The 16,122-nt window shown below is 41.3% G+C and overlaps 1 protein-coding gene across 2 annotated transcripts in view; it reads right to left on the bottom strand.

Annotated features, from left to right (window-relative positions):
* Nucleotides 1-16,122, bottom strand: part of nrg1 (neuregulin 1) — a 36,048-nt gene that overhangs the window by 7,725 nt on the left and 12,201 nt on the right. Inside the window, exons 2-3 of one of the 2 annotated variants that reach the window (XM_086135120.1) lie at nucleotides 8,783-8,921; nucleotides 4,641-4,699 (exon numbers count right to left, since the gene is read on the bottom strand). In XM_086135120.1, coding sequence (XP_085991246.1) covers nucleotides 4,641-4,699; nucleotides 8,783-8,921 — 198 coding nt within the window. Of the gene's footprint in view, nucleotides 1-4,640; nucleotides 4,700-5,436; nucleotides 5,505-8,782; nucleotides 8,922-16,122 lie in introns of both variants that reach the window. The other variant, XM_086135119.1, reaches the window with a different exon arrangement.

The following is a 16,122-nucleotide window of genomic DNA, read 5'->3' as shown; positions in this document are numbered from 1 at the left end:
GGTATCCATAGCCTGTCTTGGTGATTACTTGGCTTAGGGGGTTCAGTCCTATGCAGAACAGCAGTGGGGAGAGTGCATCACCTTGGTATATGCCACATTTGATGGACACTTGGGTAAGTGGCTTGCCATTGGCTTCCAGTGTCGTTTTCCATATCCTCATCGAGTTCGCAACAAAGGCTCTTAGGGTCCTGTTCACCTTATACAACTCCAAGCATTCAGTGATCCATGTATGTGGCATCAAGTCATAGGCTTTCTTGTAATCAATCCAGGCTGTGCACCGGTTGGTACCTCGGGACCTGCAGTCTTGTGCGACTGTTCTGTCAACCAGGAGCTGATGTTTGGCTCCTCTGGTATCTCTACCAATGCCCTTCTGTGCTTCGCTCATGTATTGAGCCATGTGTCCACTTATCTTAGCCGCAATGATGCCTGACATGAGCTTCCATGTTGTGGAGAGACAGGTTATTGGCCGATAGTTGGATGGGACTGCACCCTTTGAGGGATCCTTCATGCTCAGGATCGTTCGCCCTTCGGTTAGCCATCCTGGGTGAGTCCCATCCCTCAGCAGCTGGTTCATTTGTGCTGCTTGGCGCTCATGGAGTGCTGTGAGTTTCTTTAGCCAGTAGGTATGGACCATGTCCGGGCCTGGTGCTGTCCAGTTCTTCATATCTGAGACTCTTTCCTGTATGTCTGCCACTGTTATGGTAACTGGGTTCTGTTCAGGGAGGTTGCTGTGCTCCTCTCTCAGGGTCACCAGCCATTGTGCACTGCTGTTATGTGCAACCTCCTTCTCCCATATGCCTTTCCAGTACCTTTCAGTTTCCAGTCTTGGTGGGTCAGCTCTGTTGTTAGGACCCTGCCACTGAGCGTACACTTTCACAGGTTGTGTTGCAAGCAGCCTGTTTATTCGTCTGGCCTCATTCTCTTTCGTGTACCGCTTTAGGCGGCTGGACAAGGCTTGGAGCCTTTGTTTGGCAGTTTCGAGTGCTTCAGGTATGGTCATCTGGATGTACCTCTCGGGTATCGGCCTTTTCATCACACCTCTCTGGGCCTCCGTCAATTGACTCACATCTTTCCGAGCCGCCTTGATCTTAGCCTCCAACCGTCTTTTCCATGGTGGGTAACGTATCTCATGGCTTCCATGGTTGCTCTTATAGCCAAGCATCTCAAGGATCACTGATACTGAAGCGTATATCAGCTCATTGGTTTCCGTGATCGTTACGGTAGGGATCGCCCTCAGTGCTGCATTCACACTTTCCATGAGACTTTCAGGTGGTACTTCACATAGCCGTTGTAATCGGTTTCGAGGTTGCCCAGCTTTCATTCTCGCCATGATCTTAGCTTTCAGGTCAGTTGCTGCCTTGCTCAGCATTTCATTCATTGGGGCTGGCCTCCCAATCTCATCATCTGCATTCATTGGGGCTTGCCTCCCAATCTCTGGTATGACCTCCTCCTCTGATCTGGCAGCCTGGGGCCCTTCACCATGGAACCTGCGTTGCATGCGTGTATATATATATATATATATACACACATATATGTGTGTGTGTGTGTGTGTGTGTGTGTGTGGCATCTCATGCAAAATGAAGTTGTGTGAATATGATACAGTTTGACCTTATGGACTGGATCTGGCTGGTTCTAATAAAATAAAAATTCTAATAAAAACAACCCGATACCGATCCAGGTATTGTGGCCTGGATTGACTCAAAACCGATTCAGTGGATCAAATCACAATTATCACTCTAAAATTGTGCCTAGGTGTAAGTGTGAACACGGATGGTTGTTCGTCTCTGTGTGCCCTGCGATTGCCTGGCAACCATTTCAGGGTGTCCCGTGCCTACTGCCCGAAGACGGCTGGGATAGGCTCCAGCACGCCCGCGCCCCTCGTGCGGATAAGCAGATCAGATAATAGATGGATGGATATTACTGATGTCACTTGGAAAGAAAGGTTACAGTTTTCTAGCACTCCATGCCAGCAAACACACTTTATCGAAGAGGCAGAGAGCTGCAGCAGTGGGGAGGGTTGATATCAGGAACATGGAAATGGCTAAGCAGTTGAAAAAAAGAAAGAAAGAAAAAAAAGCAGTCGGACAGTAGTGTATTTTGATTGAAACAAACTGAATAAAAACTGCAATGGAATATGTAGGAAGAAATAATTGAAGAGAAGTGAACATACAGTTGTGCATAATAAAACCCCATTTTGCCCTTTCATGGAGAATTTAGACAAATCAATGACTGCCTGACTAACATTTTCAAGATGGATGCATTTAGTGTTCGAACAACTGATTGTGTGTACGCTTTGTGAAATTATTCAAATTAGTAATCATTATTTTTTTTTCATTGGTTGAATGTCTAAAGAATCGTAATTGTGCTACTGGTCCTGAATTTACGATCCCTTCAGTTAAATAGCAAAAACTAAAGAAGGGCTTACATTTTCAAACTACCGGTACTTACGCAAGAAAGGAATGGTCCATACCATTGAATTTAATTCCAAGATATTCTGACATAGTAGTCAAGTGGCAGAGAGAATATGGAATTTTCCGATTAAATTGATTTCCTGATATTATTCTATTCTCGGGTGAATAGGGAAACAAAGTTCTGCAACAATGAGCATTGGTCATTCAATATCAAATGTTAATGGATCATGAACAATGATATTGTTGCATGGAAGACATGACTGAAGTTTGAACATAGAGGTCATTGTAACATTTTTTCGGAAGTCCATAACTTGTCGTTAGCTCCACCTCTTCAGATAAAAACTGGTTCAGTGCAGTCCCCACAATATTCTTCACACCCTCGCAATATAGCAGATTTTTTATACGAATGACATTTATGCAACCAAAGTTTGGTGCATACGAAAACTCCCATGTTAATTAGATGACAATTTTTTTAATACTCCCTAAAGTCCAGTGTAGTATACATTGTTGTGCTACAAACTGTGTAGGTTGCATTGTGGTCTGGTGGGAGAAATGCAGCATTATTAAGAGCGCAAAAAGTCACACTGTCCAGTCATGCTGCCGTCATCGTTGTCGCCACAGAGCAGAGAGAATATATTCCTCTGTGCATTGTTGTATGCTCTGTTTGTATGTGTTGCAGCTGTGTGTGTGTTAAAGTAACAGTGGTTTGAATGTTCATATTTACTGTCACATCTATGCTAATTCCATTAGCTCATCTAATTGTGTTACACAGTCAAGTGTTTGTTTTTGTTCAGATAGTTTACTTTCGTGAGATGAATGATTAACACTAAGACACTGTGACAATTCATTTGTCATGGTCAGCCGTGTTTTACTGCCTAGTAAATTTACACCAACACAAAAAAACAAAGAAATGTTGTGTATTCGTTGCCACCTGAACACTAACATACGATACAAAACTCCAGAGGGGCACAAGCTAAAAATTAGCAACGGGTTTCTGAACACAAACGGTGTTGCAACACAAGCAGATGGACCATACAACAATGCTCAGGACATACATTCTTTTTCCTCTGCAAAGAATGATTAATATTTTTGCCGTATTGAAAACCTGAGGGGAACTGAGTTTCCAGTATAGTATATCTTTTTGATTGTCCTCTACTTTGGCCGAGGGGCAAACACCAGAGTAGGCAACATTTTCACTCTTGCCCATGTTCACTCAATAGACGATAAAATGGACAATAAGCAACTCTTGGGATTCCACCCCTCCCTGAGAACCCCCTCAATATCACGACCTTAGAGGACAAAGCTGTTTGTCTTGCTGCAGACAAATGAATTAGGTCGTCTGTGGAATCAGCCCATACAACACAATTGGCTTGGATAACTTTCCAAAATGGGCTCTAAAGCAGTGCGCTGAGGAGATCAAAAATGTCCTTTGCAGCATTGTAAACACCTCCCCGAGCAAAGCTCTTGTGCCCTACTGTTTCAAAGCAGAGATAATAATTTCAGCTTCCAGTCCCAGTGGGTATCTGATGTCAATTCAACATCAATATGACATCAAGATCCAATATTTAACTTCAAATTGATGTCACATGCCAGCTAGGGTCTGCATTTTAGATGTTAACATGTTCTTTTGTTTATTTGTTTGTTTGTTTTTTGACCAATTGAATTTCCGCTTCTATTTGTGGCCATGACAATGTAATCCGGCCAGGTCGTTGAGAATCAGGAATGCTGGCACGAAGCATATACACATAATAAGCAAGGGCTGTTTGATTTCTCACCATCACATTTCATATTTGCAAAAAAAAGGCCTGCTTGCTTGTTTGGAGTGACATCAGCATTTTTCCATCCTCTGATTTTCCATCCTAGTTTAGGCATAATTCATTAAGGTTTTTAGATTTATGCCGCTTCCTTACTTGTGATTGTTCTGTACACCACTGGATTGTGTTTAGCCATGCATGGTAGTTCCCTATGAATAAGCTCCTTATTTATGTAGAGCTGTGTGTACGTGTGTGTGTGTTTGTGTGTGTGTGTGTGCGCGCGCACGTGCACTTAATCAATATCGCATGCAGCTTTCACATACTGAAGCAAACTTGAACATGCAAAAATCATATCTGCCTATATCATAGGTTTATAGTGAAACATAACTTTGAAGGCATCATATCACAGCACATCTACAGCTAATGAAACATGCACCATTAAAAAAAACAAAGAGACAAGTGAAAGTAGACATACTGTAAAAGCTGGCCATTACATAGTTTTGGCAGCGATCACCAGTAAATTCATTTGGACACCTGATTAGGAGAAAAGAGAAACAGACAAGAAGAGACAGGCAGTTAGTGTATCAAAGTGAAGAAGAACCCACAATGGTCATCACTGGTGTTGGGATGGAGGGCTCCTTAGACAAACGTCTTGTTGGAATTCGTAACTTTTGAGTTCAATGGAAAAATCTCTTGGATTTAGGGAGGTTTAAATTTTAAGCAGATGACTGAAATGTGCATGTGAATACGCAGCCACTTGATTTTTGTGAAGCCCAACCCGATAATTATATAAGCCCAGAGACACAGGACTCACAAAGACCACGGGAGGAGCCTCAGCCCCCAGTGCTCACTTGAGTCCCAGTGTTGTGAGACATTTATTCCAAATCTTTGTTGCAAGTTACAAGTTAGCATAAAACGTGCAAGTTAGTCTACAGTGTTGGTCCGATATGCTGGTGTCAGAGGGGCGTGCTGAATGAAAAATTAGTAGCGGTTGAGTATTAAGAAAAAAAAAAGACACTGTTTATTTTAGTGATGGACACCAGAATGGGATGTGATGATGTGGAAGGTACATGCAAATTTCAGTTCATTGTTGCTCTCAGAGAGGACATTGGTCCTTCATCAAACCCAGATCACAGAGCTTGAATTCTGACTTTCTTATGATCAAATGTAACCATCATTGTTCAGAAAAGAAAGATGAACTTCTCAACTTTTAAAAAATGAGAGTGAAACACCAGTAATGACATGTGGGACTGAATACAGTGGTCACATACGTTTTGGGTTTGAGACTTTCTTAAGCACAGCTTGTTCACATCGGTGCCCAGTGAATCCGGTCAAGCACCTGGTCGATGGGTAGAAAGGACAAGAGAATAACAGTACTGACATGTTACACATAGGACAGACAAGATGGACAAAAAAAAAAAAAAAGGCAACGTCCTGGAATGATGGAATCTTTTTTAATGTCCAATTATTACTTCATGATCCACATGTGGCATTGGACGTATGGTCAAATGATTGACATAAGATCAGACAAATGACTTCAAAGTGCAAACTGGACAACTCCAACACAATTTGTCTGTCAGCACCAACAACATTCACCAGCTGTGTTACACAATGAATCATGAGCTGTGTCGCAATCCCATCTCACACTTTCCTTTTGACCAAGAAACCAGTACTGGACATGGATGCATGGGATTACAGTGGTAACCCTACTTACGAAATTAATTGGTTCTGGAAGAAATTTCTTAACTCGAAAAGTTTGTAATTAGAGACGCATTTTCCATGTAAATGCTCTAATCCGTTCCAAGCCCCCCTAAAATTCAGACACAAATGTTTTCGAAAGCATAAATATGCATCAAACTATGTAACAAATACATGTTACAATGAGATTATTGCACAATAAATGAGAATTGTGCATAATGTAAAAACAAAGAATAAAGAATAAAAATGATGGTCATTTAACTTTGAACTGCGTTCTCATTGTTTTTTGCCCTCTTTAGTTCATGTTCTCTCAGAAGTGGTTTTCGCCTGCCGCTTTGTCAAGAACTTGATCCCAAGAGATTTGCTTTTGTCGGCTTTTAACAATCCACCGAAAATGTCCAAGAAAAACATCAGCACAGTGAGCGATCGCCCGACTGGTGAACACTATTTCTGGGTAATTCACATTTACGTATAACTATCGGAACGCCTCATGGCCCGAGCGACGCATAGACACATCGACACAGACTGTAGAGGTCCCTCTTAGCTAATAAGATGCTAGGATGATGCTCGGTAATAGCAAATGGTAGAGCAGCTAGAAGTATGTTGCGTTCAGGAAACTCGGAGCTGCGAGGAATTGCCCATACTGTATTTTTACCTTTCGTATCTTGAAATTTATATCGAAACAAGAGGCAATATTTTCCTGTTGAGGCATTTCGTAACTTGAAAATTCAATATGACGAGACGTTCATAAGTAGAGGCACCACTGTATTTGACATGCGGCACAGCAATAACATTGCACTCTTTTTTTTGTTTTTTTGAAAAAACAATAAAGGGCCCTTTCACTCTTCTCAAGTGCCTTCTACACTATCCAATCGTAGTTACGCAGGGACCAACTGGCAGAGATGTGCTTAACAGCACGGCAGTAGCCACAGGGCACTGTCCTCTATGCAGTTCTCTTCACCATGTACAACATCAGACTTCAAGTACACCTCTGAGCTTTGCAGAATTTTGCGGATGACAATGCGATTGCTCGTTGTATTAGGAATGGAATGGAGGAGGAGCACAGGACATGATGAGGGGCTTGGTCACATGTTGTGACTCCCAACCACCTGCACCGGGAAATGGCAGTGGACAATAGAATCATCTGGATTTACAGATTTTTTTTTAAGTACATGTATAGTCTACTTAGAAAAATGTATCTGGATCCAGATTATTTTATTTTGCGTCACCACTTGACAAAATAAAATTGAGTAAATTCAACACACCATTTTTTTTTTCAGTTCGGACTATCCGCAACATTTGAGAGAAAGCGAGAAAAAGGGAGAGAGAGCGAGAGAGAGAAAGAAAGGGTGAGACAGAGAGTTACAGAGCAAGAGAGAGGGTGAGAGAGAGAGTCGGGGAGAAGAGCGGGGGTGACAGAGAGAGATAGAGACAGAGAGAGAGGGTGAGACACCAAGAGAGAAACCGACAGAATGATAGAGTGGGTGAGACCGAGAGAGGGAGAATGATAGGAATTCAGACAGGAAGAGGTTGAAAAAATATAGGAAAATTAGAAGAGAGATGATGGAAATAAATGACCTATTGTGTCTTAACCACATAGAAACGGCAAAGTCTGAATGGGTGTTTATCTCTGAAAATACTCAATCATAAGGTCCTTCAAATTCTTCTTGATGGTTATTATAGAACAAGTGAATTATCTAAACACTTTGCTGTGAAAGCCTTTGCCAAGGCCTCACATGCACAGTACTTCTGATACACACGATTATTCTATAAAATTTAACATTTCACTTTTGATGTGAAAGATGCAGTGTCGGATGGTCTTTTGACAACACAAAATACACTCTGGAGAACGAGTGGACCAGGAAGTGGCGCAGACAAGGTGCTCATTTGCCAGCTACACACGCATCCACAATGTTGGAATTAATCAAGTATGACCTCCAACTTCAAAATGAACAGAGTGACACTTTGCTCTGGTGTCTCAGCAACTCAATTTGCGAGCACGGCTCCACTCGCATTATGGACATGACGACCCACAAGCCGCAGCCTGCGCTAGTGATCGCGAAGGGTTAAGATTCAGAGGAACCACAAATCCTCCCTCTCGCAAATCAGCTCACCCGTGTTTCATTAAAAAAAAATAAATACTCGGTATGGCATTGGTTTTTAATGTCCCCTGCGTGGCGTGTCTTTTCAACAGCTGTAAATCATTCCTTGTTCCGGAAATGTTCGCTACACATGCGCGCGAGCCTGGCTGTCCTTGAGCTCGGGGCTTGGCAAAACTTGCCTAAGTACACTTTCCATAAAAATTTTTTAAATAGAATGTTAGCGTGGACCTTGTTTGCTGTTTCTGGTTAACCACTTCCAATTTTTTTCTCTGCATTATGTTTTTCTTTATGTCCTCTTCGTTGTCCAATGTATGTCTATTGTCCAGCGGTGATAAGCACACTTTATATCTAGTTGCACCCAACATGGACGTACCTGTGTATTGAAAATGTTGCAATAGAAGTTAACTACGTCACTATGGGGATGTTTATTTTTCAGCCCTTAGCATTTTTCCAAGCTAAACTAATAAATGACTACCAATCAAGCCACACGTAAATTTAATGAAGCCTTCCTTTAAGTAAGTTTTAACTCTCTTGATAAACTAAATTGTTGTATTGCTACTTTTGCAAAGGCAGATATCCATATTTTCTTGGACATTCAAGCTTAAATTGTGAAAGAACTGTAGCATTAATTTAGTGGCTGCTCAGCGTGAATATACTGCATAGTTTCCTTCCTGGCCTCTCAGGCTCAGTATCATTTGAGTGAAATGAATCGTTTCCAGAGTAGCTTGACAGAGAGAACACCCAGTATAACACAAAAACAGCAAACCCATCACACGGGCACAAAAATGTACAATCAAAGCGAAGAACACAAGTTTACCTGCACAAAAACTTAGTGCTGCCAGGCATGATTTCAAGGGTAAAGCACTCCCCTCCGTTGACACAGTAGTTCTTCTGGCTATCACTGCAGCGCGTCACATGACTGGAGGTCTTGGCTGTAGTGGTGGTGCTGGTGGAAGCTGCAGAAGACACCCACAAAAACAGAAAGAATCAGGACAAGCAATGCAGTCCATTCATGTTGTGTGAGAACTAGCACGGGCCCTTCAGTAAAAGTCATTAGTGGACTTTGGTCGATGATTATCACAAAATTGATTGTCTTCATGAATTTTTAATTATGCATTAAAATATCAACTTACACTCAAATGAAAATTGCTAATGAGTCTGAACATAGACACTCCATCCATCCATTTTCTGATCCACTTATCCTCACAAGGGTCGCGGGCGTGCTGGAGCCTATCCCAGCCGTCTTCGGGCAGTAGGCGGAGGACACCCTGAACCGGTTGCCAGCCAATCGCAGGGCACACAGAAACGAGCAACCATTCGCGCTCACACTCACACGCAGGGACAATTTAAAGTGTTCCATGAACCTGCGATGTATGTTTTTGGAATGTGGGAGGAAACCGCAAGTACCCGGAGAAGACACACGCAGGCCCGGGGGGAACATGCAAACTCCACACGGGAAGGCCGGAATCAAACCCTGCACCTCTGCACTGTGAGGCCGATGCGCTAACCACTTGATCACCGGGCCGCCATATCGACGCTTAGGAGTGTCGGTGTTTTTTGGTGCCTGACCATCCGATGTGCTGCACACACGCTTATGCAGATCAATACAGAGTATGGTAGCTGCGTCTGTTCTGAGCACCCTAAAAGGAATACAAATATTACTGTCAAATATTTTTTGCAGTTGGGTCCAAAATATTAAAGCAGTGTTGGAAATTAGCCAATGGTATGCCGGCTTTATTTTTCAAGTGTTGGGACGGAGCGAGGGATGTGCTGTCTGCTGCAGTGGCTAATGCTGCTGTTAACGCATGCTCAGGACAAAACATGATGCACTCCACCAGAAGTCTGGGAATCTTTCACTTCCATCATCCCGCGCATTTGACAAATCATGCAGAAATATGCATATCTTGAGCAATCGTTCCCATTCAAAGCAGGCAGATTTGGGCCACTGAAAATAAACAAAATACTAATTACGCCATCACATTTTGTGACTGCAGTCAATTATTTTAGAGTATAAACACGCTATGAACTGTACAGGTATATTGCCATTCACTTGTTTGGGCATTTTTAATTTACGAAAGTTGTGACCTGTCACAGTATTCTAAAATGAATTTGTGGATTTCCTCTGGCCTCAGGGTGGCCCTTGTACTCCTTTGTTCATTCAAGACATTGTCATACGCAACACATGGGGGGGAAAGGTGGATAATTTTATTCTCTCAAAATGAAAGTGCAGTCATCTGTTATCACTCAAATAACAGGTTTGCCTATGAATTTCTTCAGTGAGATAAACAATAAAGCTATAAATTGTTTTCCGAGGTCTGACATATGCTGGGCTGTACAATACCACATTTCACCTTTTTAGGGCAAATGGCATCCTTTTGTAGGTGGCTCCATGGTCGTAGATGGCATGGGGAGTATGGGGGGATGGGACACACACACACACACACACACACACACACACACACACACATACACACATGCGTCCTTCCCGTCCCACTCTTGTCACGCAGAATGTATGTATCACTTGTCAGATTTATGGCCGGAAACTTGTGTCTCAATGTCAAACAAATAAAAACAAATATTAAATAAAGACTCTGCCGCGACATCTTGTATTTAATGCCATAAACTTCAACTGCAATACTTAGTGAAGGTCACGGCTCTAAAATAAATATTCCAACAGCGAGTGAACAATAACTGGGTAAAAGAGGTGGATGAACACAAGTCTGCGACTACTACCATCAAATAATTAACATCTAAAATTTACAATAAAAACATAATTCTTATTTCTTACTATTTTCATAATGCCGCTCAGCATGATGAGAATTCCTGCATCAAATTCCCCCTACGCTACAGAGTTTAGAACGCAAAAGATGGTTTGTTTTGTGGCCACAAAGACATGTTTTTCTTTTTTTAAGAACTCATTTTTATTTTACATAAAAGTTTATTTTTCATCAGTTTTTCTCCATGCATGTCCTTTTTTTTCTGGCTACCCACTTGCTTTCTCTCAATACTGCCACTGACCTCAATAAGAAAATAGTAAGCTGGAAAAACACCAGTTAAGTGAATGAGTCCCACGCGTGTCCGATATTACAATGAAACAGATTACATATTAAAATGTCTAAAGATAGACTATATGATATACTGTATACTGTATAAAATATTTTACAACAGTCTATAAATCTTCTGTACTTAGTACAATGTGGCACATGAGACCATATATAATTGAAAAACAAGTTTCATCCATCCCCTTATCCTCATGAGGGTCGCGGGTGTGCTGGAGCCGATCCCAGCTGAACTGGTTGCCAGACAATTGCAGGGCACACATAGACAAACAACAATCCGCACTCACGATCACATTTAGGGGCAATTTAGAGTGTTCCATTAATTTGCCATGCCTGTTTGTTGGGGTGAAAACGGAGTAACCAGAGAAAACCTACGCACACTTTAAAAACAGTTGGGTTATTTCATGAACTCAATTTTTGGATTGTTTGCGTTGGGTCAAAATTGTGGGTTATTTCTTATGGAAGTAACCAAATTGTTGGTTCAAACTAAACATTTACTGGGTTATATGCCTGAATTGTTGGGTTAAAAATCAACCAATCAAGACTGATTGGCTTCTATGACAGCCATTGACTTCCTGTTCATATGTCTACAGGTCGACACTTTTGACATTCGGATTTCTTCATTTCTCACTGGGTACGGTACTTTACATATTTTAAGATTTTGAAAATCGTCACGTTGCTTTGTAACTGTGTGTGTGTTGGACAGGGCAAATGCAGGAATCATTAAAAAAAAAAAAGGCATCGTGAGCTTTTTGTTTCGAGTGCAGTGGCAAGGGGCAGGAGAGTCCAGATAAGATTTAGAAAAGTTAGTCTGCATAATTTATATATACATATTTGACCCAATTTCTTATATTAATTTAACCCTTAACCCTCAGTGAAAACTGAATAACCAAATTTTTGGCTCAAATTAACCCAAGTGTGGGTCGGTGCTTTTTTTTAAAACAGTCATTGGGTCAAATTTAACCCAAAATTACCGTAGTTATTTTTTTCGACCCAACTGTTTTGACAGTGCAGGCACGGGGAGAACATGCAAACCCACACAGGGAGGCCAGAGCCCGGATTTGAACCCACAACCCCTGCACTGTGAATCGGACATTGTAATCAGTGGTGTACCGTGACATTGATTAAATTTCTCATTTCAAATGACACTATTACATAGAAATAGTCACGCTTTCCCCACCTTTTGCTGTCACTTTTTAACTGTAGTATCTATCTATCTATCTATCTATCCTACCTACATCAGACAAGGGCATGAAGCAAAAGGCATATATGCATAACTTCTTACATGCTCAACCCGTGATACTGACAGGAAATACAAAATCCAAATTAAAAAATGATGCCCATTCCAAAAACGTTTTTCTGAATCACAAATGTGTGGAGGAAATATTCCTGGTCTAATATCAAATGAACGACAAAACATTTTGAGTAAAATTGTACCGTAAGTCAAACTACAATTACAGTGTCAGATGTTTAATGGGCACGCCCTCATCCAAATGTCTGTCAAAAAATAGCCACAAGAGGGCGCTACTATCTCGCCGTTTCACTGTTAGCTGGCTGAGAGGCACGAGGATAACTTTCTCACATCACCTTGGAAAAAATGATGACTCATTCAAGCCATTTTGCTTTTCTCATTAGATGGATTGTGTTCAAGTTCAAGAAGGCAACTATAGAAAACCATCACAGCAGTGAGTTTATGAGTTGGCAGGTTTGGTAGAATCAGCACAGGATGCCAAATCCTCAACCTCACACATACCTGGTGTGCCGGAGCCACTTTTCAACCCTGAATGAGACAATATTTGCTTGCCACCTTTTTTTGTTCACTGACTTTTGTGTGTGTGTGTGTGTGTGTGTGTGTGGGTGCGTGTGTTTGTGCGTGTGTGTGTGTGTGTGTGTGTGTGTGTGTGGAAAAGCGTGCACACGTATTTCAAATGTTTAACTTATGCTGACCCCAACATGACAGATTCCAGCATACATTCAGATTCCACAGAATGCTGTGTTAATAAATAATACATAGCACACTAAAATGAATTAAATCAGCTGTCCATTGCTTTTGTTTTTGGACGTATGAAGATTCTGTCTGATGACAGTGAACTCTCGATTTCTTACAAGAGAATCAGAAGCCACAATGAGCATAAAGGCAACAAAAATATTCGATAGTTCTTATGGAGCAGAAAGATTGTATAGCATGGCCAGGAAGAAAGTGTGATTTCTTGATTTAGATTGATCACAACTTCCACTGCACCTACTGACGTAGGCTATTTCCTTAGCGATGGACATTACGTCCCCGTTTCCGTCAGTTTTTCAGGCCGACCAGCGTGGGCCCAGTTCGTCCCTCGTTGGCGACAGCGAATCGACGTTGAGAACGTGATTCCGTGTTACACAAAGGCGCCGCACAAGCCGACACACAGCCAAATAAAGAAAAAAAATCTAATAAAAACAATACACACACGCACACACACACACACGCACGCACACACAGCGTGGCGATTAGTGAAAAAAAAAACAATATGAGACAGATGCCACTGAAGTCTGTGGGACTGAAACGTATCAAATATGTTTGTTTGTTTTTCTGCATTTGCCTGCGTGGCACCTGAGTGTGACATAGTACCGGTAAGTCAGTCCTCAATGCCATTTGTCTGTCGCCGACTCGGACAGACTGGGCTGGCCCTATAATACTGAGCTAACTGACTGACCTGCCATACTCACAATGGCCACCTCTGCAATTTCCGAAACTAAGTGAAGTGAATTTAGAGGGAATATTGCAAGGGAAGCAGATGGTCAATAGAGGGCGCTAGGGTGCTGCCCTCCCCTCCAGCTGAGGCTAATGGCACATAAATTGGGCACATAAATTAAATAATAAATATGAAATATGATAAAAATACTTCAAAATATATGCAGACGTGTTGAGCAGGATTAATAGGACATTTACTGATGACAAAAATGTATTTGTTTATCTCTGGCATCACATCACTGATCGTCATCATTTCCTGTTCAGCTCTGAACGATATATTTCCGATCTTTGACCGTGATCTTGCCCCATCCAATATGGCCGCCAGACTTCTATAGTGTATGTGATTTTGTCTTCATATTAAAAACAGTGGAGTCACTAAAACATATTTTTATGCTACCCCATTTAGTTTTATGAACCAATTTTCAACCAGCTTTTATTTATGAGAATGCTGTTTTGATCAAATGTCTGACAATAGCATTTTGTTTTGGGTGAAAAGAGTCATACTGATAATGTGCAGGTCTGATTCACATGCTAAATTTGCCCCTATGTATGGATTTTAGGGTTTTACTGTAAAATTTAAATATATAAGTTTGACAATTTTGTGGCAAACATAAACTGCTCTTTTTTAATATGATTTGATGACACATTACTGTAAAAGTTTTTTTTAATTACTCCTGAAAAAAAAGTTTTAGCATGAATCAGCTACAGCAAAACTCCTCTACAACGAAACCTACATGGGCGAAAATACTCCCTAGTGTGAAAAAATCTTCATGCATTAACACCATTCCCACTTTCCTGCTCCCCATACAATGAAAAAAAACCCTGTTGCGTTGTACGAAATCTTTTTCTCTGCTCTTGCCTCGCGATGAGACTCACTACAACGAAGTCTAAATCAACAGCGACCTCTACTGCTTCGTTCGGAAACAGCAACAGCAACCACCACACTGGTTTACATATGCGCAGTAGTCGAGGAAGTATTTGTTATTCTTAGTTTCAGACGCAGCAAGAACATTACATTGCTAAAATGGCTACAAAACGGACCTTTGGATGTCAAGCAGCTAAGACAAGAAGAGCTCTGACGCTGGAAGAGAGGGTAAAAGTGATCAAAATGAAAGACGGAGGAAGCAAAATAAAAGACATTATCCAAGAAATTGATGTATGCGAAAGTGAATGCTGATCGTAAATTTCGCAATTTCTTTCCCTTTTTTTCTTTCGACACTGACTATATGAAGTGTCAAATAAGTGTATGCTCCTACTTCTGCACTATTGGAATTGGAAAGAGTACACATACTGTACGTTTGTGTGTGTGTGTGTGTTTACATCTGAGATCAAATTTGCTACAGTGAAAAACCCTGTGTTGTGAAAAATTTCTTGCTGCAAACATGATTTCGTTGTAGAGGAATTTCACTGTAACCCAGTTTTTACCATTGCATGTGTAATGTTGAAACATTCATGAACACATTTCCTGTAGAGTTTAAGGTTTTATGATGGCAAGAGTGTGACTCTGTTATACATTTATTCTATTTCCATCATCTGCTATGAGAACATTTGCTTCTACATTTAACCCGTTTAGGGACAGCGGTTACTTCAGTGGACAGCTTATCCTGTTATCAGGTTACAGGGAGCATGAAAGGGTTAAACTCATCAAACTTTGACAAGCATAAAATTACAAGTTCAAGTGCATCGTCTGCCTTAATATCATGCATTTCCTCAGTTCATGAAATCCCGAACGCTTTGCCTTCATCATTATCATCGCCCGTATACTGCCCCATGCAACCTACAATTCCCAACAGGATAATTTCTCCTTCCTCACATCGTTGTCAGTCCTGTTCACTAAAACACACTTTAGCGCTGTCATCTTAGCTCTCATCTGTATCCGTCCTTTATCTGACAGTCACTTCCTCCTTCTCGCTGACCCTTCTATGGCCTCAGACAACCGCATTTCTTTTCTCTGAGCCTTGATGCAAATGTTTTTCCTCTCTGGTGTCCGTGTGGAACCATGCCTTCACCAATGCTGCACAATCAGCAACTAGCCTTTGACAGGGTGCATTTTTTTTCTCTGCCTCACCATCCACCGTTATTTTGCTCAATAGTCTTCCTCTACTGTATACCAAAGAGTGTTTTGTCCATTAAAAATAGGTTTCTCTTTATCGCTAGCCATTCCCTTACATATGTGTGTTTCCCTTTCTGTAATTCCCAGCCCATTCTGGTTTATCTGCCGGGCCAACCTCATCAATCACTTACATCTGTTATATGAGGCCCTGTAAAAGTGTTTGAAAAAAAGACCTTTCATTAGCTAAGTACGTATATGGTGATGTTAATCAATTTGAAGGGTCAACTTTATTAACCCCAAAGGGAATTTTGAGC

The sequence above is a fragment of the Hippocampus guttulatus genome, chromosome 17 (assembly GCF_054856545.1).
Source record: "Hippocampus guttulatus isolate MCC_2025c chromosome 17, RoL_Hgut_1.0, whole genome shotgun sequence".
NCBI lineage: Eukaryota > Metazoa > Chordata > Actinopteri > Syngnathiformes > Syngnathidae > Hippocampus > Hippocampus guttulatus.
This window is presented reverse-complemented; position numbering and strand designations above follow the sequence as displayed.